Source organism: Bos grunniens, chromosome 1, assembly GCF_055505025.1.
Source record: "Bos grunniens cultivar Pamir isolate PY7600 chromosome 1, Bosgru_T2T1.0, whole genome shotgun sequence".
Lineage (NCBI taxonomy): Eukaryota > Metazoa > Chordata > Mammalia > Artiodactyla > Bovidae > Bos > Bos grunniens.
In genome coordinates, this window is record NC_141165.1 from 93454035 (window position 1) to 93480056 (window position 26022).

Genomic DNA, 26022 nt, shown 5'->3' on the forward strand with positions numbered 1-26022 from the left:
CAAGCATTAACAGAAGTGTCAGCACTCTTGCCTGGGAAATCCCATGGACGGAGGAGCCTGGTAGGCTACAGTCCATGGGGTCGCTAAGGGTTGGACACGACTGAGCGACTTCGCTTTCACTTTTCACTTTCATGCATTGGAGAAGGAAATGGCAACCCACTCCAGTGTTCTTGCCTGGAGAACCCCAGGGACGGCGGAGCCTGGTGGGCTTCCGTCTATGGGGTCACACAGAGTCGGACACGACTAATGTGACTTAGCAGCACAGCAGCAGGCAGAAACAGATATAAAAAAGACTAACCTGTCTATCCGGAGAAGGTGATGGCACCCCATTCCAGTACTCTTGCCTGGAAAATCCCATGGATAGAGGAGCCTAGTAGACTGCAGTCCATGGGGTCGAGAAGAGTCGGACACGACTGCGCGACTTCACTTTCACTTTTCACTTTCATGCATTGGAGAAGGAAATGGCAACCCACTCCAGTGTTCTTGCTTGGAGAATCCCAGGGACGGGAGAGCCTGGTGGGCTGCCATCTATGGGGTTGCACAGAGTCGGACACGACTGAAGCAACTTAGCAGCAGCAGCAACCTGTCTATCTAGGTTATAAATTGATCCAAAATTTGAGGAGGATGTTTTAAAATCATAAATGATATATTTATGTCTTAACATACAATAGACACTTGTTAGTTTGCTTGTTGCTTTAGTCTAATGATTCCACTATTATCTTCTCTGCTGCTGCTGCTGTTGCTGAGTCAATTCAGTTGTGTCCGACTCTGTGCGACCCCATAGATGGCAGCCCACCAGGCTCCGCCATCCCTGGAATTCTCCAGGCAAGAACACTGGAGTGGGTTGCCATTTCCCTCTCCAATGCATGAAAGTGAAAAGTGAAAGTGAAGTCGCTCAGTCGTGTCTGACTCTTCGCAACCCCATGGACTGCAGCCTACCAGGCTCCTATGTCCATGGGATTTTCCAGGCAAGAGTACTGGAGTCGGTTGCCATTGCCTTCTCTGAATATCTTCTCTGCTCCATTATTATTATTTCAGAGACTTTACTGCCTCTTCCCAAAGGGGAATGGGGAAGAATTCCTCTCAAACTTTACTTTTAAAAGGATCAGGCTCATAAGAAAAGAACTAAACAGTGCCATTTGCAGCAACATGGATGGACCTAGAGACTGTCTACTGAGGGAAGGAAATCAGAGAAAGACAAATATCATAGGATATTACTCATAGGGAAAGTGAAAGTTGCTCAGTTGTGTCCGGTTCTTTTCGACCCCATGAACTGTAGCCTGCCAGGCTCCTCTGTCCATGCAATTCTCATGGCCAGGATACCAGAGTGGGTAGTATATCCTTTCTCTAGGGGATCTTCCCAACCCAGGAATCGAACCAGGGTCTCCTGAATTGCAGGCAGACTCTTTACCAGCTGGGCTACCAGAGAAGTGCTTCACTTGTATGTGGAATCTAAAAAAAATGTACAAATGAACTTATTTACAAAATAGAAATAAGAGTCACAGATGTAGAAACAAACTTATGGTTGCCAGGGGGAAAGTAGGGAGGGGGGATAAACTGGGAGATTGGGAATGACATATACGCACTACTGTATTTAAAATAGGTAACAAATAAGGACCTACTGTATAGCACAGGGAACTCTACTCAATACTCTGTAATGGCCTATATGGGAAAAGAATCTAAAAAAGAGTGGAGATATATATATATATATATATATATAACTGATTCACTTTACTGTATAGCAGAAACATTGTATTTTATTTATTTAATTAAAAAAATTTTTTTTTGAAACATTGTATTTTACAATGTTTATTAATACAACATTGTATTAATACATGTTATTATTACAACATTGTAAATAAACTATACACCAATACAAATTGGAAAAAAAAAGGACCAGACTCTGCTCTTAGACTATATATGGTTATAAGCAGTGAGGTTAAAATAGTTACAGAATGAGTTACTGGCTCAAACAAGGATCAAAAAGAAATTTTCTAACTTTATGAATGATATTCTTATAAAATATTCCATAGACATTCTCAAAACATAAATTAACCTTTAATTACATCCATGAATGGAGAGGGATAGGTGGTATTAATAATTTAAAATAGCTAATTAAAATAATTTATATTTAGCTTTGTAAAGCCTTATAATTCCCTCCATAGATTTTCTTTCCTAATTATGTTTTTCCTAAACTAATCATAAATTTAATTTTCTCTTCTTGAATGCAGAGTAACTGACTGTGGAAAGAGATGATCTTGCATTTTGATGGGTGGAGGAGAAAAACTGGTGTAGGACTAAAATTTGAATTTGGATAACTCCTATTTGCCTGGAAAATCCCATGGATGGAGGAGCCTGGTAGGCTGCAGTCCATGGGGTTGCTAAGGGTTGGACACGACTGAGCGACTTCACTTTCACTTTTCACTTTCATGCATTGGAGAAGGAAATGGCAACCCACTCCAGTGTTCTTGCCTGGAGAATCCCAGGGACGGGGGAGCCTGGTGGGCTGCCGTCTATGGGGTCGCATAGAGTCGGACACGACTGAATCGACTTAGCAGCAGCAGCAACTCCTATTTAAATATTGACAGGTTGACTGTATTTGAAGGTCATCAGTGTTTTTTTTCTAAGATTTTTTTTTTTAATGTGGACCATTTTTAAGGTCTTTATTGAATTCGTTACAACATTGCTTCTGTTGTTTTATGTTTTGGTCTTTTGGTCATGAGGCACCTGACATCTTAGCTCCCCAACCAGGGATTGAACCTATACTCCCTGCATTTGAAGGCAAAGTCCTAACCACTGTAAGAAGACCACCAGGGAAGACTAGGTCATCAGTGGTTTTGATCCAAGATTAATATTCACTATAACAGAGTCCCTTGCCCCAGTTGTTTCTCTCTGCATTTCTTCCTTGGTCAGATAGAACCACCCTAGTTCCTCCAGAGGTGAGGGTGGCACTTGTCTTATTCAAGTTTTACAGCTATTCCTGTGCTGGTGGGTGGTGGTGGCAGTGGGAGGAATGTTGGGGAGGCAGCAGCAGCGTTCCCCACAAATAGCTTTAAGACATTATGGTGGATATAAATTTCTTTACATGTTGGTCCATAAAGAGATAAAAGAAAGACTCTGTGGTGTGGTTGAAAACTTTTGGGTTGGTTCTGGCTCTGCCCATTGGTGTCCATTGATCTTTTGGAGACTTAGTGTCTTAGTTGAGTGAAGAAGGGATAATACTACTTGCCTTACATACTCCCTGGGGTTGCCGTGAAAATCAAATCAGACAATATATGTGTACGCCCTTTGAAATTTATAAAGTATTATACAAATGAAAGATGCTGTCTGTTGCTTTAGCACTCAGAATAATTAAGAGATTTAAATCCTACTGTGGTTATAAAGCAGACTAGGATAGAAGAGTTGGTAAAACTCATTACTAATAAAAATTTTACTCAGAGCACATGCCAGGAGTATAAGCTCTGTGAATTAAATAGCACATTTTTTTCTCTTTGTTTCCCGTGAGAGTGTCCTTTTGAACGCCTCTGTGTGCAGCACTTGGAGTTTCCAGTACTCCGATCTGCTTCGAGTCCACCATCTACCATCTGCCCCCATGCTTCTGGGCAGCCAGATTGCCTCCTGAAATTTGATCAGTCCCAGTCTCCCTTCAGAAGCCATGCTTCTTTTTCAGTTAGAAGGACTGTTCCACTGAACTGTGAGCTCTCTATCCTCTCAGTAACACACTAGCTCCTGTTGGGGAAGGCAGAAGTACACTGTGGTGACAAAGAGGCAGGACAGCTCTCTTTCTGTGCTGATTCATGACACTGTAGATGTATCCCAAGTGCAACTGGAAGCCTTGTAAGGGTAAGGGTCATATATTTTGTGTTCAGCCTTCCACCCAGTGCCTTACACAGTGTACTCAGTAAATATTTACTGAACTGAATTGCTAAAACAGTGTATCATATCAGGTAACTTGCTTTATCAAGGCTTTTCAGCCTCAATTACTAGATTATTTAATTATAGAATAAGTATTCTATCTCTGTATTTAAATGTAGGATTATAATGAAGCAAAGTTCTGCCCCAAGTAACACCTTGCTCTTCTCCTTATATTACTGACTCTTATACTCTACTTGGGGCTGGGTTAGAATGTAGGAATATGTATAAGACAAAGTCAGGAACTGAACTGGACAGATTAAAAAGAAATCTAGTCCTTACTGAGGAGTTTAAAAGAATGAACCAAGTGATAAAATATTTAAAATATTAGATTTCTGTTAATATAAAAAAGTCTACACGGTCATTCATTTCTTGCCATTAGAGATCTAGTCATGGATTCTAGCAAACTGGAAATAGTTAGCAAAATTGAGGGATTTAAAATTCATAAACAAACTATCTTTTCAGGGTATTCTTATTAAAAGTGATTGGTATTTCTTAATATGGTTCTTTTTTAAATTTGAAATTGTAATAGCAACATTTTCAGAAAAGAAAAAATGTATCCCTAATTCCACCATCTTGATACTATTTTAATTTTTATGTATGTCTCCCAATCTTTGTCCACATGTATAGGTATTTTTTTTTTTCTTTTTGTCTTTCTTCTGTGCATCCTATTTTTGTTTCTGAGTTGCCCTGGGAGGACTGCATCTGCCAGATGGGGGCTCAGAATTTCTGAATGGCTCCAAGAATTCTAATCTATGCTGCTGTAGAAATTAACAAGGACAGGCTGACATTACAGAGGGCGGTATGTATGTCCTCAAATCTAGAAGGCTTGAGTGGGAGACTTAAGTAGAATGGGACTATGGGCTTTAAGAAAGAGAGCAACAACCTCATTGTTAGAGAAATGAAGATAAGGTTTTATAAGGAAAGATATAGGTAGATATTTAAGTAAAATAATTTCAGATGCCATGAAGGTCTCTTTTCCCACCCAACCAAAACAACAAGAAACAAAAAAATAGAAACCCAACCAAAGTAATCAACTACCACAACAAAAACATCTCTAGTTAACATGAAAATAAAATTTTCTAGTTTTACTACTCAACAAATACTTGAAATTAGTTTAAGAAAGCAAAAAGGTTTAAAACAAGAATTTTAAATACTGTTAAGTTGATCTAAGTCTTTCACGGTGTACAGCCCCTACGCTCCTTTGAAGGAAGAAAGGGGTAGTTAGAAAAATAAAAGTATAGGACAAACTTCATCGACTCTTACCTTTGCCAGGGTCAGGTTTTTTTTTTTTTTTTTGGACTATTTAGGCTACAAAAGAAAGGACTGGGAGAAAGTGAAAGAGCGAAACAGAAATCTAAAAAGAGTCTTGGAGGTTGGGACCCAGGCTGTGGTGAAGTGCCTCGTCGAGCTTTCTGGGGTTCAGGACTTTTACTACGGGTCCGGGGAGTGGATCCGAGTAGGAGAGGGGCCCTGGCTGCCTGCGAGGAGGACGCCCGCCTTCGGTCTCCGGCGCTCGCGGAGGCGTGCGGAGAGCGGGCGTTTCAGCTCACAGGTGGCCAGAGCCGCGCCAGCTGCGCGCAGCGCCCGCTCCGCGTGTGGGCCGCCAGGCGTCGCGCCGGAGCCGCGGTTGCCCTGGAGACCGAGAGGGGCGAGTGGGCGGCGCGGAGCCGAGCCGCAGCCGGGCTGCCGCCCGAGTAGCCGGGCGAGAGTTGGGGGGGAGTGGCTGTCCCCAGGCGGCGCGAGGGGCCGGCGGGTCCTGGGGCAGTGCGAGGTGGCCGTGGCGCCGCGGGGCGAGGCCGGCGAGCCCGGGACGCACCTGTGCGCAGCTCAGCCTCTGCGGAGCCGGGCGGCGCGGGAGCCGCGCTTGTCTCGTCTGCAGGTCCCACCGTCCCAGCCCCGCCGGGCGGACTGCGGCCAGGAGGCTAGTCTGGGAGGTTCCGGCTGCCCCAAGAGCGCCGAGAGCCCGGCCCGCGCCTCGGCTGCTGCGACGAGGAGCCGGGCGGGCGGCGGGCGCGCTCCCCGCGGCCCCGGGATGACTTGTCGGGGCTCCCCTCTGGCGCCTTTGCTGCTCTTCTCTCTGCACGGTGAGTGGCCCTCCCATCCTCTCCCCTCCCGGTGGGGCCAGGCGGGGCCGGCAGGCCGGGGAAGGCTGTCTCGCCGGGGCTGGTCCTGGGAACCCAACTTTCTCGGGGGCCATATTCGTGATTGTCGGCGAGGCTCGCGCTCCCACGCGGAGCCCTCTGCCAGCTCCCCGCACGGCTCCGGCTCAGGTGTTAGGATCCGAGAGGTGACTGCGCCCCCCGCCCGGTTACCGCCGGTCCTGAACCGGACTCCGACCGTGACCGCGCTCTTTGCCCCCTTTAGATAACGAACTCCCTTACATTCTGGGTCCGGGGAGAAACGGGATTTAGAATCGTTTCCGTTACGAGGCGGCTGCAGAACACTGGAAATGTTTTTAAAATAATCTGGAACACTTTTAAGTTGCAGTTTTCACCAAATCTTTAAAGAGCATGTGCAGGTTATGACTAAAAATGTGATCTTTATTAAAAACACACACATACACAAAAACTCTACAGTACGTACACTAGATTTGAAAACAATTTATTTTTTAATGGTCGAGGTTCTTCCCCAAGGAATTTAAGTCGACTTACAAAAATACATAGAACATAGCCATATTAGAACAAAAGAAATAAACGTGTTTGATTTTCTTGTTAACTGTCTTCTAAAAAATATCCATTTAAATTTTGATTTCTACTTAATCTTCTTAAATTTTACGTTCTATGACTAGCTGTCGTGTTGAGACCCTGTTTTCATTTTATACAAGTGACTTTGTGTGTGTGTGTGTTTGAATTTCCTGTCCTGTGGAATCAAGTTTTCTGTTCCATTTAATTCATTGTTGAGATTTACTGAGATTTATTCTGAAGGCTTTTATTTAAAAAGCAGGATAACTGGTTTATGGAGTTTTGTGGTTAATGCTGTTTCTTTTTGAAGATAGTGGTATGTTTCCCATAATTTTATAACCTTATTTGAACTGTTAATGTACCCATAGATCTTGAAGTAAGTTAATTTTAGCTGACTTAAATTTGTACAGATTGAGTTTAAGGGAAGGAAGAAATACAAAACTTGCATATCTTTTCCATAGGAGCGAGAGAAGGAAATGTTCAAAATTACAGATAACTTTTCAGGACCTCAATAGGTATATATTTGGTGATGATGTACAAAATGACATTTGTATGTGCTTTGTATAAACATGTGCTTCCCAATTAACTTTGTCTGGTCACTACTTTGAGAGAGCCAGTATTTTTCTCTGTCCTACTTTTTTAAGCGTGAAATAAGATAGAGTAAGTAAACTTTTAAATAATCCCTCGGACACAACTGAAACTGTTTTAAATATTACTGTAAGAACAGCTGACTTTTTTGGTAAAAAATACATTGTTAGCCTTCATCTGTTACAATAAATGCCACCCTCTTCTGGTAAATAGTGTTTGTGTATGGTTGAGTTTTGAATTATTAGGCAGTACTTTTTAAAAGAGTTGGTGAAATTTGCAGAATCAGCCTTACAAGGTCATCTGATGTGTTTCTTTTCCTTCAGCAGAACTATTCCTAAATATACTGGGATGTTTTTAAAGACTTCCAAGGACATTTCAGCCTTTGTGATAATCTGTTTTGTAGAGGCACTTGTCACCCTCAAAAAACTGTGTTCATTTGTTCGATAAGTGTTTACTGAGCCTCCACTCTGGGCACTTGGGTGGGGCAGGATGGTGGTGGGAGACAAAGATACATGAATTTGTCCACTTTCTGTAAAAAATACGTTGTCCACCTCCTGTAAGGAGTTTGCAGTTTTCAGACAAGCTGCAAGCATGCACAAGTGAGTTATGATACAAGGAATATATATATGAGTGTCATTTGTTATTGGTGGTAGTGATATCAAGGGAGACTTCATGGAAAAGTCTTTTGATCTGGACTTTGAGTAGAGTTTGAATTGGCTGAGATGGGAGTGTTTGGTTTTCTAAGCCAAAGGAACAGCCTGGCTGTAGGATATGAAGTGGAAAGTGCAGGGGCATATTCAGCATCAGTCCTTCAAATGAATAGTTAGGACTGATCTCCTTTAGGATGGTCTGGTTGGATCTCCTTGCAGTTCAAGGGACTCTCAAGAGTCTTCTCCGACACCACAGTTCAAAAGCATCAATTCTTCGGGACTCAGTGTTCTTTATAGTCCAACTCTCACATCCATACATGACTACTGGAAAAACCATAGCTTTGACTAAATGGACTTTTGTTGGCAAAGTAATGTCTCTGCTTTTTAATATGCTGTCTAGGTTGGTCATAACTTTTCTTCCAAGGAGCAAGTGTCTTTTAATTTCATGGCTGCAGTCACCATCTGCAGTGATTTAGGAGCCCCCCAAAATAGAGTCAGTCACTGTTTCCACTCTTTCTCCATCTATTTGCCATGAAGCGATGGGACTGGCAATGCCATGGTTTTTCCAGTAGTCATGTATGGATGTGAGAGTTGGACTGTAAAGAAAGCTGAGCACCGAAGAATTGATGCTTTTGAACTGTGGTGTTGGAGAAGACTCTTGAGAGTCCCTTGGACTGCAAGGAGATCCAACCAGTCCATCCTAAAGCAGATCAGTCCTGGATGTTCACTGGAAGGACTGATGTTGAAGCTGAAACTCCAGTACTTTGGCCACCTGATGTGAATAGCTGACTCATTTGAAAAGACCCTGATGTTGGGAAAGATTGAGGGCAGGAGGAGAAGGGGACAACAGAGGATGAGATGGTTGGATGGCATCACCGACTTAATGGACATGAGTTTGGGTAAACTCTGGGAGTTGGTGATGGACTGGGAGGCCTGGAGTGCTGCGGTCCATGGGGTCACAGAGTCGGACACGACTGAGCGACTGAACTGAACTGATGGGACCAGATGCCATGATCTTAGTTTTCTGAATGTTGAGTTTTAAGCCAACTTTTTCACTCTCCTCTTTAACTTTCATCAAGAGGCTCTTTAGTTCTTCTCTTTCTGCTTTAAGTGTGGTATCATCTGCGTATACGAGGTTATTGATATTTCTCCAGACAATCTTGATTCCAGCTTGTGCTTCATCCAGTCCAGCATTTCTCATAATGTGCTCTGCATATAAGTTAAATAAACAGGGTGACAATATACAGCTTTGATGTACTCCTTTCCTGATTTGGAACCAGACCACGTGACCTGCCTCCTGAGAAATCTGTATGCAGGTCAAGAAGCAACAGTTAGAACTGGACATGGAGCAACAGACTGGTTCCAAATTAGGAAAGGAGTACCAGTGGGTTAGGTATATCTAAAGTGTTTCTTGTATTACTTGTGGTTCCTTAAAATAGCAGGTAACCTTCCAGAATCTGGAGAAAATACATAAAAGACAACATGAAATGAAAATGAGAAGAATTATGAGCCTGAGTGTTAGCATTATGAAACATTTACTGTGAACTTCCACTACCTAGCTTTAACTTTAATTATGGAACTTTTGGGAAGGATTCACTTTTTAGTAAAAATTTTGTAGTTTGACCTACATGAAAGGTGACAGCCACTGGGTGAAAATTTTAGAGAAATTAAATTCAATATTCAACACAGACTACTCAGGAAGCAGTTTACATATTAAATCAGCAAGCGCTTCAAAAATGTTATGCTTAGAACTGTTGTCAGACCCAAGGTAGTGATGCAACGGGTAAAGACTTCTTCCCCCCAGCAACAGTATGTGGCACGTTTTCAAATGTGTTTTCACACTTTGATAGTGGAAGCATTTATAATGAAAAGTCTCATTTGAATCTTCATACTTAAGCCATGTGATTTGGTGTCAAACAAGGTGGTGTGCTGGTGCACAAGATTCTTTAGCTGCTCTGAGTTATACAGAACACCATTCTGGAAGTGAAGTTGGGAAAATTGTGGCGTTCCCCTAAAATTCTCATCTGTAACTGGTTTATTTAGAAGAGGGATTCTGAGCCCGTGATCTACACCTGTGATATCAGTTTATATTTTGGGCAGTTTGAGGGATTACTGACTTTTCTGGTAGTCTGATGACCTCAGCTGAACATGGTCCCTCGATTTCCTCCTCCCTTGTTCGATGAGGACTCCCTGGTACTTACACATCTAACCCTGTGTTTTGAGAGCAGCTTCAGAACATCTGGAGGCTCTGAAATCCTCCCTTGATTGTACTTGGAGAGAAGCTAGTTTAAGAGAGGTTGTCAGTTCTTGGGTGGTATTCAACATGCCATCCAATTTGAGCTGATTTTGGTCTTAAAAGTGGAAAGTTAATTAGTTTACTTATTAGTTAAGCTGATCTTACTAAACTGGAAGGATTTCTTCCCATTCCAGTTTGGGTAATTGATTTCCTCAGTGCCTGGTTTCCTACCATGTAACAAGGACTGTAGTAATAGTTTCCATCTGTGATGGTTTTAAAATTGTAGAAATGTGAAGTCAAAGAAAAATCTGTTTCCTAATTTCATAAATCATAGACTCAGTCATTGATCTGATATCTGTTCATGGTTATCATTATTAGGTCCTATGTAGAATGATATAGGGTGTGGTTCTGCCTCACTGATGTGTTATAGGGAGATCACGTTTTCATAAATATCATTAATTTTTTGTTTTTGTAGAACAAGATTAAACTAATGCAATTTACCAGTGTGAACAAGAAGTCTAGTCAATAAAACATTCTTAGAAGTAGCATGCTTCCTGGTTTCTCTTCGTTTAGCATTTTCATCTTGAGAGAGGTAACAAACCGACAGATGAGACGCGCGCTTATTTAGAAGAGCATTGCCTCCTGTGAAGAAGTTGAGGTCTCAGAAGTGCTGAGTTCAGGAAACTCTTGTATCACAGAAAGGTCTTTGCGAGAATCTTCAGAGAATTAGGTTAACATTGTTGTTGTTTTTCAGTAGCTAAGTCATGTCTGACTCTTTGCGACCCCGTGGACTGCAGCACGCCAGGCTTCCCTGTCCTTCACTAGGTTAACATTAGCGGCTGAGAAAGATGGTGGGTCAGGATTTAGGGTTGGGATGATGGTTAAAGTATAGTAGGTTTGTTGGAAATTAATAACTTTTTTCATGGAGGATCACACTATGTAATAATGATGCAATCTGACATTGTGAATGTAAGTCTAATGGTGCCACTTCTGGGCCATTCTTTCTTTTTTTTAATTTAGTTTTTATATTTTAATTAGAGGGTAATTACTTTACAATATTGTGATGGCTTCTGCCATACATCAGCATGAATCGGCCATAGGTGTACATGTGCCCCTCTCTGCTGAATCCCCCTCCCCCTGCCCTCCCCACCCCATCCCTCCAGGCTGTCACAGAGCGCCTGCTCTGGTTCCCGGTGTCACACATGAGATGCGCAGTGGCTGTCTGTTTCACGTATGGTAATGTGTATGTTTCAGTGCTGCCCTCTCAAATCATCCCACCCTCTCCTCCTCCCATTGAAAGACATAAAGAAAGTCTGTTCTCTGTGTCTGTCTCCTTCACTGCCCTTCATAGAGGATCATTGGTATTATCTTTCTCGATTCCATATATATGCGTTATTATACGGTATTTGCCTTTCTCTTTCTGACTTACTTCACTCTGTATAAGAGGGTCTAGATTCATCCACCTCATTAGAACTGACTCAGAACTGACTGCTTTCCTTTTTATAGGTGAATAATATTCTGTTGTGTATATGTACCACAACTTTCTTATCCATTCATCTGCTATTGGACATCCAGGTTGCTTCCATGTTCTAGCTATTATAAACAGTGCTGCAATGAACATTGGGGTACATTTGTCTTTTTCAATTATGGTTTCCTCAGGGTATATGCCCACTATGGGGTTGTTGGGCTATATGGTAGTTTTATTCCTAGTTTTTAAAGGAATCTCCCTACTGTTCTCCATAGTGGTTGTAGCAGTTTGCATTCCTACCAACAGTATAAGAGGGTTCCCTTTTTTCCACACCCTCTCCAACATTTATTGTTTGTAGGCTTTTTGATGATGGCCATTCTGACTGGTGTGAGATGATACCTCATAGTTGTTTTGATTTGCATTTCTCTAATAATGAACATTGTTGAGCATCTTTTCATGTGTTTATTAGCCATCTATAGGTCTTTGGAGAAATGTTTGTTTAGGTCTTTTGCCCACTTTTTGATTGGGTCGTTTGTTTTTCTGGTATTGAGCTTCATGAGCTGCTTGTATATTTTGGAGATTAATTTTGACAGTTCTTTCATTTGCTATTATTTTCTTCCATTCTGAGGGTTGTCTTTCACTTTGCCTATAGTTTCCTTCATTATGCAAAAGCTTTTAAGTTTAATTAAATCTCATTTGTTTATTTTTGTTTTTATTTCTGCTACTCTAGGAAGTGGATCGTAGAGGATCTTGCTGTGATTTATTAGAAGACTCATTAATCCAAAATTTTTTAAATGAAAAGAAATTTAAAATTCCACCAAAGTCTGTTGAAGATCACATCAGTGGAAGCTTAAGCAATGTTTACACTTGTTTTCTCATTAATGTTGTTTCTTTTCTCTCTTTCCTTCCCATCTTCTTCCATTTTGAAGAATGTAATGTTCTGTTAGTAGCGTCAGATTCTTCTTAAGTAAATAAATATAGCTACTGGATATTGTAGTTACTTCAGGTTATTCTGTTTTACCTATACCAGGATTGATATCAACAAATAAAACCCCTGTAGCCAACCAGGCAGACCCAGAAATCACCTTAGAAGCTAGAATTGGTGGGCTTGTATGAGAGTGTGGACCTGGTTCTACAGTTTCCCCTTGTTCCATGAGGTTAACTTTATCATATAATTGTGTGTGTGTGTGTATATGTATGTATATACATTTTCCCTAAAAGACAGTACCATGCCTGGCATAGAGTAAGTGCTCAGTAAATAACTGTGACTGAATGAATGAGTGGTTACTAAAGCAGGTGGTACTCCCCTGTGCTTGGGGTGCCTGAAAAGCATCCTTTTTTTTTCTGTTAAAAAAATAATTTCTTTAAAATTTTCCTCAGGGATTTGGTTTGATTGTCAGCTTCAGCTGATCTTTAAACCTTGCTGTATGTTTTGTGAAATAGAGGTGAAAGAGTTCTATTTTCACAGTCTTTTCAAATTCTGTGACTTTAGAAGTTTATGTAGAAATGCTGTATTTATAGACCTTTTAAAGTTGCTTCTTAGCTTCTCTTTAATCCTAAAACTTTAAAGTTGTCCATCTCAAGACTTTTTTTCCCCCCTAAGGAATTTCTAAAGATTTTGCTCCATGTACTGAAGAGTGATGTTGGACTTTTGGAAATCCATTTAGAACCTTGAAGTTTCCCATTTATATCACTGGTGTTCTTAGTCCTGAAGGCCTGTATGTTGGAACTAGTCTCCCAAGAATGGAGATAATTGATTAACATCTCATATGGTCTAAGCTTCCCAGGTGGCGCAGTGGTAAAGAATCTGGCTGCCAACTTGGGAGAGGTGTGTTTGATCTCACAGTGGGGAGGATTCCCTGGAGGAGGAAATGGCAACCCACTTGAGTATTTTTGCCTGGAAAATCCTACGGACAGAGGAGCATGGTAGGCTACAGTCCATGGGGTCTCAAAGAGTTGGACATGACTGAGTGCCTGAGCATGCACATGCATGGTCTAAGCCCTCTCTCCCCTTCCCCATGTCATGTGCATACAGTACTGCAGAAGCTTTTTAGGAAATAGGAGCATTACTCAGCCAGCCTCACATGGGAGGCATTATAACCTCCTCCTGGTGGAGCTTGCTAGTTGTCCTTCCCTCTCATTCCCTTCCCTTCCCCTGAAGTCTGTGTACTTCAAGCCACAGTTTCTTCCTGCTGTGATCCATTCCTTTAGGTACCATCCTTTCAGTCTGCAGTGATGTTTATATCTCTCAAAATGTCCAAAGTTGTTTTCTAATCATAACTGCATCCTCAGCAATGTGCTTGCAAATGCCGTGATGTTATCATCATTTAAATTTAAGTATCATCAGTTTTAAGTATCATTATACTAATCTTTGTTTCTTTGGCCCAGGCACATCACTGTCAGCTATACAACTTCTGTCAGCCCTCATTGGTCAAGAACATTTGCCAGAACACAAAATTCGTGGCAAATGAAAAGGCTGAAGTGTAGTGAACAGCACTTGTTGCAGAACATATTCAAATCAGGCTAGCTAGCATTTGATGTTTTCATTGGCTAAGAAAGTTTATAGTACAGTTAACTTATGTGTATTGTCCGTGTATAAATACAGATTGCTGTACTTGTACTTGTTGGCCAAGACTTAAGACAGTATGAAGAACACATGAAAAATGTGTTAACAGTACACTACAAAGATTCTCAGACTTTTTGGTGTTAAAGATTATTGGGACCTTAAAGATTATTGAGGGCCAGAAGTGCTTTTGTTTATGTGGCTTGTATCTGTCAGTATTGACCATGTGCTGTGCTTAGTTGCTCAGTGGGCTCTGTCTCTTTGTGACCCCCGTGGACTCTAGCCCACCAGGCTCCTCTGTCCATGGTTTTCCAGGCAAGAATACTGGAATGGGTTGCCATTTCCTACTCAGGGGATCTTCCCAACCCAGGGATTGAACCCACATCTCTTGTGTCTCCTGCATTGGCAGGCTTGTTTACTACCAGCACCACCCGGGAAGCCCACAAATTTACCATATTAGAAGCCAAAAGTGAGAAAATTAAAAAATATGTACTAATCAATTTAAAAATAACAGTAATATATTCATTATATGTTGACATAATACATTTTTGTGACACATATGGGTTTTTCTCAAGCCAAAAAATATTAGCTAGAAGAGTGGCATTGTTTAGAAATGTCAGGCTCACTGGAAGACAGCTAGATTCTCCCATCTGCTTTTGTATTCAATTTATTATGATGTATTGGTTTGGTTGAACTACATGAAGAATATCTGGCCTCTTACAACTATGTATTTGGAAAAGGAAGGAGTATGTTGATAGCATTTTCAGATAATTTTGTTTATTCTTTGATATTCCACCAAAACACTTTAAGAGGTAGTATCTAAAAGATTGGGCTTCCCAGGTGGCTCACTGGTAAAGAACCCACGTGCCAATGCGGGAGACACAAGAGACAGGGTTTGATCCCTGACTTAAGAAGATCTCCTGGAGGAGGAAATGGCAACCCACTCCAGTTTTCTTGCCTGGAAAATTCCATGGACAGAGAAGCCTGATGGGCTACAGTCCATGGGGTTGCAGAGAGTCAGACACGACTTAGCAGCTGAGCACACATACATCTTAAAGACTGGTTGCAGTGAAGATTCTGAAACCATATCAGTAAACATTTCTTATTCCATTCAAGTCCACTTTAATAGATTTTAAACATTGCACTTTAAATGGATCTTATACTCATGTGTGGTTCTTTTTGTAACATTATTCATTGTTTGTTTGAAAAATATTGATTCACTGATGCAGATCTTACAGATGTTGACATGTATTGCATTTTATAAAATGTAAAAAGATAATCACATTTAATACCACCATTGAGCTCACCAGCACAGCCTTTCAGTGTTGGGAAACTGTTAAAGTTCACAGTGGCAGATACAAGCTTTCCAAAATTTTAATATTTATTCCAATTTTATCACTGGCAACAGATAGTTGGTTACTTCCCTCAAAATGAGAGTCTTGCTTTGTTTGGTTTTGAGGAAATGTCATCCAGATTCCCAAGTCTGACTGATTAGTCTGTGAGTTGTTCCCTCAAGTACAAGGGCTAATCTGGGGAAAAGCGGATGGTTGAGTTAGCCTTGGGCTCTAACTGCTGGCCCAGCGCTTCTCCTTAGGACCCCACTTGACTCTGTAACCGCATATGGGATTCCTATTTCATGCTGCCCATTTGGTTACACAGAATACTAGAAAAGGTCAGGATGCAATGAAACTGCTGTTGTTGCTTCACAAAGACATCTAAAAAAAACTGGATTTCCTTTTTTAACCATGAGTGCGTGATGGTGATGACTGCAGCCTTCTCCCACAGTTTCCTGACAGCGCCTTGACTTATGCCAAGGCGCCAACAGTTTCACCCACCACTGCTTCTGCACCATAAGTACAAATGTCAACTCGGGCAAAAAGGCAGATAATACTTTACCAGTATTAAGAAAAAAGCTTGTACCTCTTGGACTTTCTGACAGGATCTTGGAGACCCCCATGGATCTATGGACTAGTCTTGAAATGCTGGTATAGTGTAATGAGATGTTAGTATTTTTTTTTTTTGAAAAAAGTTGTAGACACAAATAGCTGTACAATTTTTCTATGTTATGGGGGATGGCATTAAATGGAGTATGTATGCATTTTAAAAAATAAATACTGTAAAATTCTTTATTTTTGTATAAATTTTTAAATTATAAAAGTAGCATGTCTTAGCCGTAAAAATTCAAACAGTGCAGAAATGTTTAAGAATTGACTCAAACCCACCTCCACCCACTGAATTCTCTGCTTTTACTGTGCATTGTTCCAGGCCTTTCTTGAACCACAAACAAAGCCTGCAATGCGTATGCATTTTTTTTTGTAAATAATGCCATAATACTCTTCTGTAACTTATTTTTAAAACATAACAATTTAATATGGGTAGCTTACCACATCTATTACATGGTATCTTACCACATCTATTACATTATCCTTAGTGATTACTTGGTATTTCACAGCATGTATAATTTATTTAGCTGTTTCTCCATTATTGTATATTACTGTTGTTTCTTATTTTTCTTATATTAACTACGTAGCAGACATCTTTGGACATATAACCTATAAATTTGTGGAGAAATTTTTATAGTCTAGGTTGCCCAAAGTGAAGTTTTTTGGTTGTACACGTTTAGCATCACGTAAAAGTTTATGGGTTTGTAGAGTGAGACAGCTCAGATCTGAATTCTTGACTTGTCACTTATTTGTTCTGTGACTTTGGGAATGTTACGATGTCCTGAGCTTGGGCTTGATCATCTTGTAAAGTGGAAATAACCTTCTCAGTGTGTTGGGAAGCACTAAATTAAATGAAATGACACATCTCTAAACTGTGTAGCGTGGTGCCTGGCAAGTAGAAAATGAAAATGCTTGGTTAGTGGCAGTTAGTCAGAAGGATTGCTAAACCCCAGTTCAAGTCAGGGAGCAAGAGCCCTAACCAGGGTTACCGGTGGAGGTGTGACCTGGGACCCATCAAACTGCTAGCTCTCCAGGCCTGCTTGCTTTTGCAAAATGAGGGATTAGGTGGTTAGGTGATCTCTTCTTTTCCAGCTCTGTGTCCTCATGGTTCTTTAACTTGGCTCCCAAGTATTGAGAGTATCGGCAATAAAATAACCTGGAGAAAGCATATGACTGATGTTAACATATTTATAAAGCTTTTCCTAAAATAGTTTTTTTGACTTAGCATGCCCTCTCCCCCTATCAATTTAATAAGACTTTTTGGTGATACCTATTCTAGGAATTAAAACCATCTTCATGTGTTGTAGAAAGATTATAAAAAGTGGTTTCAAATATAAAGAATTATATTTTAAAATTAATTTCTGTTCACTTTAGCTCAGGCTGTGTACATACATCTTTATTTTCTTAAATCCTTTGTAGCATAGATAGGTATTGTATGTGCCAGGAGAGGGTCAGCTGTGAACAGACTCATGAAAAAACATTTTACCACAATCACTGTATCCTGATCCTTTAACTTGATTTTTAGGACCTTTCTCTGCTTTTATCGTATAATGACTGCTCTTGGTCTAAGCCAGGCATTTGTTGTTATTTAGTCCCCGAGTTGTGTCCAATTCTTTGTGACCCCATGGACTGTGGCTCACCAGGCTCCGCTGTCCATGGGATTTCCCAGGCAAGAGTGCTGGAGTGGTTTGTCATTTCCTTCTCCAGGGGTCTTCCTGACTCAGGGATTGAACCCACATCTCTTGTGTTGTCATGTGAATTCTTTATCACCGAGCCACCAGTGTCTAAAATGTATCTGGACTGGGTCACATGATGTATATAGACATTTTCGTAGTGCTGCTGTTGATTAAAAGTGAAAAGCTTGTGAGCTTTTAAAAAACAATGGGTTTTAGTCAAAGAGGTAGTGATGAAAGCTTTGGAGGGGTGTGGCTGGACATGTCGTAACTCTGACTTATGTCACTGATAGTGTTTCCCAGCTGTTCTTTGTGCATTTTCATGAAAGAGGATGTTTTTATGCAAAACCAGGTGGTCTCCCAAATGGACAGTTAGTCACATTGGCAGAACTTCCAAAATAATTATAAGATTTTGTAAACTCACTGCCCACTGTGTTTTCTTGGTATGATTTGTTTTCAGATTAATTTTTTTTCTGAAACTAAAACACGCTAGCAGAGAAGATTCTTAAGGTTTATCCTCCAAAATAGTTATAGAAACTTAAACATGATTCGTTGTCATAAAAATACTTGCTGAAAATGTGACTTTGAATTCTTGCTAATTTGTGATTTCATTGTTCTCAGAGCAAAGCATGTTTCAGTTGCCCTTTGATGTCTCCAGTTTCCATGTTAACATTTGTACTTCTTTGGACAAATATATTGTGCTTTTCCCTCCTCCCTTCCTAGTTACTTTGGATTCACGTGGTTGAGTTGTCTTTCTTATTAGTAAGAAAGTGTAATGTTGTGAGCCACAGGGAACTGGACCACTAAGGTCTCTTAGAGCCCTTTAATTCCATAATGTCCTTGATCTGACGAAGCCGCTCAGCAAATCTCTTCACAATTTCCACAACCAAGCCATCTGCCTGCATTGAAATAAATCAAATCTGCTTACTCCGTCAATGTCTAACGAGTTTTCTATAAACTGATGATGTTGACCATAAGCACGAAAATAATTTGCAATCTTGAGCACTTCTTCTTGAATTCTCATCCAAGATTCTCTTGACACAGTGGAAGTTGGCATGCCAGCTTTCTCTTTGACTTGAGTCGGAGGGTAATGGAGCTGTTCCCCCACTCCCTGTGGTGGTGTTACTCACTCAGGGACAGTGAGTAGATTTCTTCTTTAGCTTTTCCACATCCAGGTTAAACTTGACAAAACCTGTGCTTGTCCTTCTACTTTATATATACTTGCTAATATAGAAATGTACACACAGTTATCTAATTTTACATGTTGCAGTTTGCATGCACACACACACTTATGTTTAAATCTCAGGCAGACTGATTTTGTACGTGGCTGAAGCTTCTGGTATTGTCTGCACCTTGGACAGTGTGGCAGCATCCCACTGGGCAAGTGTATAATCCCACGGCCTGTGCCTAGGCAATAATAATTATAATTATAATTTTTTTCACATCTGAGAACCACCAAATCGAGACCATTTCTCCTTAGTGTTCTTAATTTCTTGCTCTCCTTTCTTTCCTCACTACCTTCATTAATTTATATCCTTAAGTTTGCATTATTCTGACACTTTTCTAGTGGTTCTTTATTTCTCCTTTCTTCTCTTTGATCCATCCTTTATTCTGTGCCAGGTTGCTCTCCTGTCAAACACTGTTTTCATTATATCTCTCCCTTCCTTCGATAGCAATAACAATTGCATACTCTGAAAACCTTTGATACAGTCACTCAGCCTTTTCCTTTATGTGAGCTAAGTTTACAGTAGCTTCCCGCTTTCTTCTAACATGTCCCTGCTGCCTTTCTAAAATTTGCACTTTGTTCAGTCCGCTGAGGAATGATGACATACATAGTTATTTTGGGGATTATATTTCAAAGTTGCCAAAAGACAGCAGTGACCAGGACTAAAATTTTTTAAACCATAATATGCACAAAATAGTGTAGTAATGCTGAGTAGTACTTAGTGAATTATCATAAGTCATATCATACTTAGGTAACCATCATCTAGATCCAAAGGCAGTGCATTGCCCACGTCCAGTAGCCCCCAGAGACCCTCTCAATCATCCTGCCGTTCCCTGCTCCCGCAAGGTAACCACTTTAAAAAAAATTTATTGAAAGTATAGCTGGTTTACAATGTTGTGTTAACTTCTCCCTACAGCAAAGTGACTGAGTTGTGCATGTGTATTCTTTTCGTTATTCTTTTCTACTGTGGTTTATCACAGGATATTGGCTGTACTTTCCTGTGCTGTACAGTGGGGCCTCGTCGTTTATCCATCCTGCGTTGGATAGTTTGCGTCTGTGAATTCCAAACTCTTGATCCTTCCATCTCCCATCTGTCCTTCCTCTTGGTAACTGCAAATCTATTCTTTATGTCTGTGAGTCTGTTTCTTTTTTATAGATACGTTCATTTGTGTCATATTTTAGATATATAAGCGATGTCATATGGTATTTGTCTTTCTCTTTCTGACTTTGCTTAGTATGATAATCTCTGGATCCATCCATGTTGCTACAAATGGCACGATTTCATTCTTTTCCATGACTAATACTCCAGTGTATATACCTCATCTTCTTTACCTGTTTATCTGTTGATGGGCATTTAGGTTTTTTTCATGTCTTGGCTATTGTGAATGGCGCTGCTTTGAACATAGGGTTGCATGTATCTTTCCAAAGTATAATTTTGTCTGGGAATATGCTTGGGCATGGGATTGCTAGGTCATAGGGCAACTCTCTTTTTAGTTTTTTGAAGTACCTCCACACTGTCTTCCATAGTGGTCGCACCAGTTTATATTCCCACCAACAGTTAGGAAGGTTTCCTTTTTTCCATATCTTCTCCAGCCTTTACTATTTGTAGACTTTATGATGATGGCTGTTCTGATTGGCGTGAGGTGATACCTCATTGTATTATTGATCTGCATTTCTCTAATAATTAGCAATGATGAGCATCTTTTCATGTGTCTATTGGCCATCAGTATAACTTCTTTGGAAAAATGTCTGTTGAGATCTTCTTCCAATTTTTTGATTGAATTGTTTGTTTTTTTTTGTTATCAGTTTGTATGGGCTGTTTGTATGTTTTGGAAATTAAGCCCTTGTTGGTCATATCATTTGCAGGTGTTTTCTCCCAGTTTGTAGGTTGACCTTTTTTGGTTGTTGTTGTTAATGGTTTCCTTTGTTGTACAGAAGCTTATACATTTGATTAGGTCCCATTTGTTTATTTTTGCTTTTATTTCTATTACTTTTGGAGATGACAAAGGTAACCACTTTTTGACTTCTAATACCAGAAATTAGTCTGTTTTTAAAATTTATATAAGTAGAATAATTCTTATTTAGTATGTGTTCCTTTGTGTCTGCCTTTGAAAATTCACCACTGATTATGTGATTTATCCACACTGCTACATGTAGCTGTAATTTCTTCACCTCTGTTACAGTATAGCACTTCACTGCGTGAATATACCACTATATGGATTTATCCGTCCTAGTGCTTATAGATGTTTGGGTGGTTTCTAGTTTTGACAATGAACAACACTGCTGTGAACATTCTTGTATGTGTCTTTGGATACATAATCAGAGTTAGGAATACACCTAAGAAACAAATTGCACGTATTCAGCCTTAGTAGGTACTGCCATTTTCCCAAAGTGACTGTGCTGATCTTTACACCCTCCTAGCAGTTTATCCATTTTCTCTACATCCTGGTGAATATCAAGTATTGTCAGCTTGTTTTACTTTAGTCATTCTGATGGGCAAATAAAGGTATCACACTGTGTGTGCCTAGTTTGCAGGTATTTTGTACTTGGCTGATTACTAATGAGGTTGCTCACCTTTTTTCCTTCTTACTGGCCATTTAGGTATCTTCTTTTGTAAACTGTCTGTTCAAGTCTTTTGCCAGTTTTAAAAAAACAGCTTTATTGAGATGTAATTAGCATACCATATTTTTTACTTGTTTAAAGTATACAGTGATTTTTGGTGTATTACATTGGTAATTTTTAGGAATTGTGGTAAAATGTTAAATTTAAATTTAAATTTTAAATTGCCAACATCTGTTGGATCATAGAAAAAGCAAGGGAATTCCAGAAAAACTTCTGCTTCATTGACTATGCTAAAGTATTTGACTCTGGATCACAACAAACTCTGGAAAATTCTTAAATAGATGGGAATATCCGACCGACCACCTTCAGTTCAGTTCAGTTCAGTCACTCAGTCGTGTCAGACTCTTTGTGACCCCATGAACTGCAGCACGCCAGGCCTCCCTGTCCATCACCAACTCCCGGAGTTCACTCAAACTCACGTCCATCAAGTCAGTGATGCCATCCAGCCATCTCATCCTCTGTCGTCCCCTTCTCCTCCTGCCCCCAATCCCTCCCAGCATCAGGGTCTTTTTCAAGGAGTCAACTCTTCACATGAGGTGGCCAAAGTACAGGAGTTTCAGCTTTAGCATCATTCCTTCCAAAGAACACCCAGGACTGATCTCCTTCAGAATGGACTGGTTGGATCTCCGTGCAGTCCAAGGGACTCACAAGAGTCTTCTCCAACACCAGAGTTCAAAAGCATCAATTCTTCGGCTCTCAGCTTTCTTCACAGTCCAACTCTCACATCCACACATGACCACTGGAAAAACCATAGCCTTGACTAGACGGAACTCTGTTGGCAAAGTAATGTCTCTGCTTTTGAATATGCTATCTAGGTTGGTCATAACTTTCCTTTCAAGGAGTAAGAGTCTTTTAATTTCATGGCTGCAATCACCATCTGCAGTTATTTTGGAGCCCGCCAAAATAAAGTCTGACACTGTTTCCATTGTTTCCTCATCTATTTCCCATGAAGTGATGGGACTAGATGCCATGATCTTAGTTTTCTTAATGTTGAGCCTCGTATCCTGAGAAACCTGTATGCAGGCCAAGAAGTGACAGTTAAAACTGGTTCCAAATTGGGAAAGGAGTACGTTAAGGCTGTGTATCATCACTCTGCTTATTTAACTTATATGCAGAGTACACCATGCAAAATGCTGGACTGGATGAAGCACAAATTGGAATCAAGATTACTGGGAGAAATATCAACAACCTCAGATATGCAGATGATACCACTCACATGGCAGAAAGTGAAGAGGAATTAAAAGGCATCTTGATGAAAGTGAGAGAGGAGAGTGAAAAAGCTGGCATAAAACTCAACATTCAAAAAGTGAAGATCATGGCATCTGGTCCCATCACTTCATGGTAAATAGATGAGGAAACAGTGACAGACTTTATTTTCTTGGGCTCCAAAATTGCTCTGTATGGTGACTGCAGCATGAAATTAAAAGACACTTGCTCCTTGGAAGAAAAGCTATGACAAACCTAGACAGCGTATGAAAAAGCAGAGACATCACTTTGCCAGCAAAGGTCCATATAGTCAAAGCTATGGTTTTTCCAGTAATCATGTCTGGATGTGAGAATTGGACCACAAAGAAGTCTGAGCACTGAAGAACTGGTGTTTTCAAATTCTTTTCCAGAATTGGTGCTGGAGAAGACTCTTGAGAGTCCTTTGGACAGCAAGGAGATCAAACCAGTCAATCCTAAAGGAAATCAACCCTGAATATTCATTGGAAGGACTGATGCTGAAGCTCCGATACTTTGGCCACATGATGCTAACTCATTGGAAAAGACCCTGATGCTGGGAAAGATTGAGGACATAAGGAGAAGGGGACTACAGAGGCTGAGATGGTTGGTTGACATCACCAACTCAATGGACATGAGTTTGAGCAAATTCTGGGAGATAGTGAAGGACAGGGAAGCCTGGCATGCTGCAGTCCATGGGGTTGCAAAGAATAGGACACAACTAAGCGACTGAACAATTGGAGAAGGAGATGGCAACCCACTCCAGTATGCTTGCCTGGAGAATCCCATGGAGGGAGGAGCCTGGTAGGCTACAGTCCACGGGGTTGCAAAGAGTCGGATACGACTGAGCGACTTCACTTAAGCGACTGAACAATAGTAAACCATTTTGCTATTCAGTGTGCAATTCATTGGCATTAAGCATTTCCACAGTGTTGTGCAACCATCATCACTGTCTATTTCTAAAACATTTTTATCATCCCAAACAGAAATTCAATAAATATTAAATAATAGCTGCTTATTCCTGCTTCCCCCAGGCCCTGGTAACATCTGATCTATTTAGATATATTTGAATTTGCCTATTCTAGGTATTTCATATAGGTGGCTGCTGCTGCTGCTGCTAAGTCACTTCAGTTGTGTCCGACTCTGTGCGACCCCGTAGATGGCAGCCCACCAGGCTCCCTGTCTCTGGGATTCTCCAGGCAAGAACACTGGAGTGGGTTGCCATTTCCTTCTCCAATGCATGAAAGTGAAAATTGAAGTCGCTCAGTCGTGTCCAACTCTTCGCGACCCCATGGACTGCAGCCTACTAGGCTCCTCCGCCCGTGGGATTTTCCAGGCAAGAGGACTGGAGTGGGGTGCCATTGCCTTCTCCTCATATAGGTGGAATCATACAGTATTTGTCCATTTGTGACTGACTTTCTTCACTTAGCATGATTTCAGAGTTCATCCATGTTGCAGCAGGTATCAAAACTTCATTCCTTTTAAGGCCTGAGTAATATTTCATTGTTATATATATGCTACTTTTGTTTATTTACCTTTTGACAAACCCTTGGGTTTTTGCCAGTTTTTAAACTTTGAAAGTCTGTGTGTCTTTTTTTCCCCGTGATTTGTATAGGTTTTAAAAATACTTTTGCTGAAATATAGGCACTTTATTGGTTATATGGGTCACAAAATCTTTTACCTGTGATTTGCCTTTTCACCTTCATACTTTAGTGTCTTTTAAAGAACAGTTCTTGATTGTAATTTATTTGGCTTTGACACGTTTTTCTTTTTGACTAGCACTTTTTGTGTCTTTGGTAAGGTATCTTAGCCTGTGATCTTTTAAAATCTGTATTGCTTATCTTTTATATTTTGACCTGTAGTCCCCCGAAATTGGTTTTTCATGTGTGTGATGAGAATTGGGAGTCAAGGATTAAAGCTTACTTTTTGTGGTAGTTTACTTTTTTACATTTATGTCTAGTCTTCTTGGTTAAATAAGTGCTTTGAGTTGGTCTTATATTTCATTTTACCTCCAGGAACCAACATATTGCCTTGCACCTGGTAAGAGATAAGTAAATGCTTATTAATAATGGTCAGGTTGTAAAGGCTCATTTCCCAAAAGACACAAAGGGACCTATACAGAACAGTATGAAATGTAACTTTCTTCTTAAACTTGTTGTTGTTTAGTTGCTAAATCATGTCTGACTCTTTTGTGATCCCATGGACTATAGCCCGCCCAGATCCGCTGTTGTGGGATTTCCGAGGCAAGAATCCTGGAATGGGTTGCCGTTTCCCTCTCCAGGGGATCTTCCTGACCCAGGGATCGAACCCACATCTCCTGCAGACAGGCAGGTTCTTTGCCACTGAGTCACCAAGGAAGCCCACTTCTTCTTAAATAGCATTCATATATTAATTTCCTCTTTATAGCATTAATTTCTTCTCACTGTTTTTTGGAGACCTATCTCCCTCTTCCTCCTCTGTTGCTATCTTTGCCATCGTCATCCTTCTCCTTCATTAATACCATCCTCAACATCTGGAACTGAAGTTGAGTTCTAAATCTCGCAATCTTAATTTCCCCATTATGTGGTAGCCTCCTTTTAAGATATTAATTTTAGTTTTATAATAGTATTTTATATTGTTGAGTACCTTGCATCATAACAATGTCACCTTCCATTTGTTTTGTCCCAGGAATTTTAATCCATGGTCCAAAAATTGTTTTCAGAGATATCACAGAAATTTTTGTGTTGTGTTTGGTATTCTCAGTGAGAATATCTCAGCCTTTAAAAGTTTATTCTTTAATTTTCCAATAAACTGTTCGTAAGCCCATGCTATGTACACCACTGTACTTAGGCATTGTGGGTCATACAGAGTATTCGATATGGTACCTGGTCTTAAAGAACCTAACACACGTGTTCAGTTCAGTTCAGTTGCTCAGTTGTGTCGGACTCTTAGTGACCCCCTGGACTGCAGCACACCAGGCCTCCTGTCCGTCACCGACTCCCAGAGTTTACTCAAACTCATGTCTATTGAGTCGGTGATGCCATCCAACCTTCTCATCCTCTGTCGTCCCCTTCTCCTCCCATCTTCAATCTTTCCCAGCATCAGGGTCTTTTCAAATGAATCAGTTCCTCGCATCAGGTGACTGAAGTATTGGAGTGTCAGTTTCAACATCAGTCCTTCCAGTGGATATTCAGGACTGATTTCCTTTATGATGGACTGGTAGCTATGGTTAGAATTGTAAGCAAAGTTACAGCTTGG

General features: G+C 40.5%; 1 protein-coding gene and 1 long non-coding RNA gene across 16 annotated transcripts in view; one reads left to right on the forward strand and one right to left on the reverse strand.

The window, feature by feature from the left end:
* The window catches only part of LOC147379947 (uncharacterized), a 35874-nt gene extending 30432 nt beyond the window's left edge, over positions 1-5442 (reverse strand). For both annotated transcript variants that reach the window (XR_015165187.1, XR_015165188.1), the window contains exon 1: positions 5179-5442. This is a non-coding gene — a long non-coding RNA (uncharacterized LOC147379947). The remainder of the gene's footprint in view (positions 1-5178) is intronic.
* The window catches only part of IGSF11 (immunoglobulin superfamily member 11), a 260051-nt gene that overhangs the window by 114816 nt on the left and 119213 nt on the right, over positions 1-26022 (forward strand). For 11 of the 14 annotated variants that reach the window (XM_086404698.1, XM_086404704.1, XM_086404763.1 and 8 more), the window contains exon 1: positions 5570-5999. The exons of 2 other annotated variants lie outside the window; for them this stretch is intronic. Coding sequence is in view for 5 of the 12 variants with exons in the window: in XM_086404678.1 (XP_086260804.1) it covers positions 5948-5999 (52 nt within the window). In the remaining 7 variants the exon portion in view is untranslated. Of the gene's footprint in view, positions 1-5569; positions 6000-26022 lie in introns of those variants that run through there. One more of the 14 variants, XM_086404711.1, reaches the window with a different exon arrangement.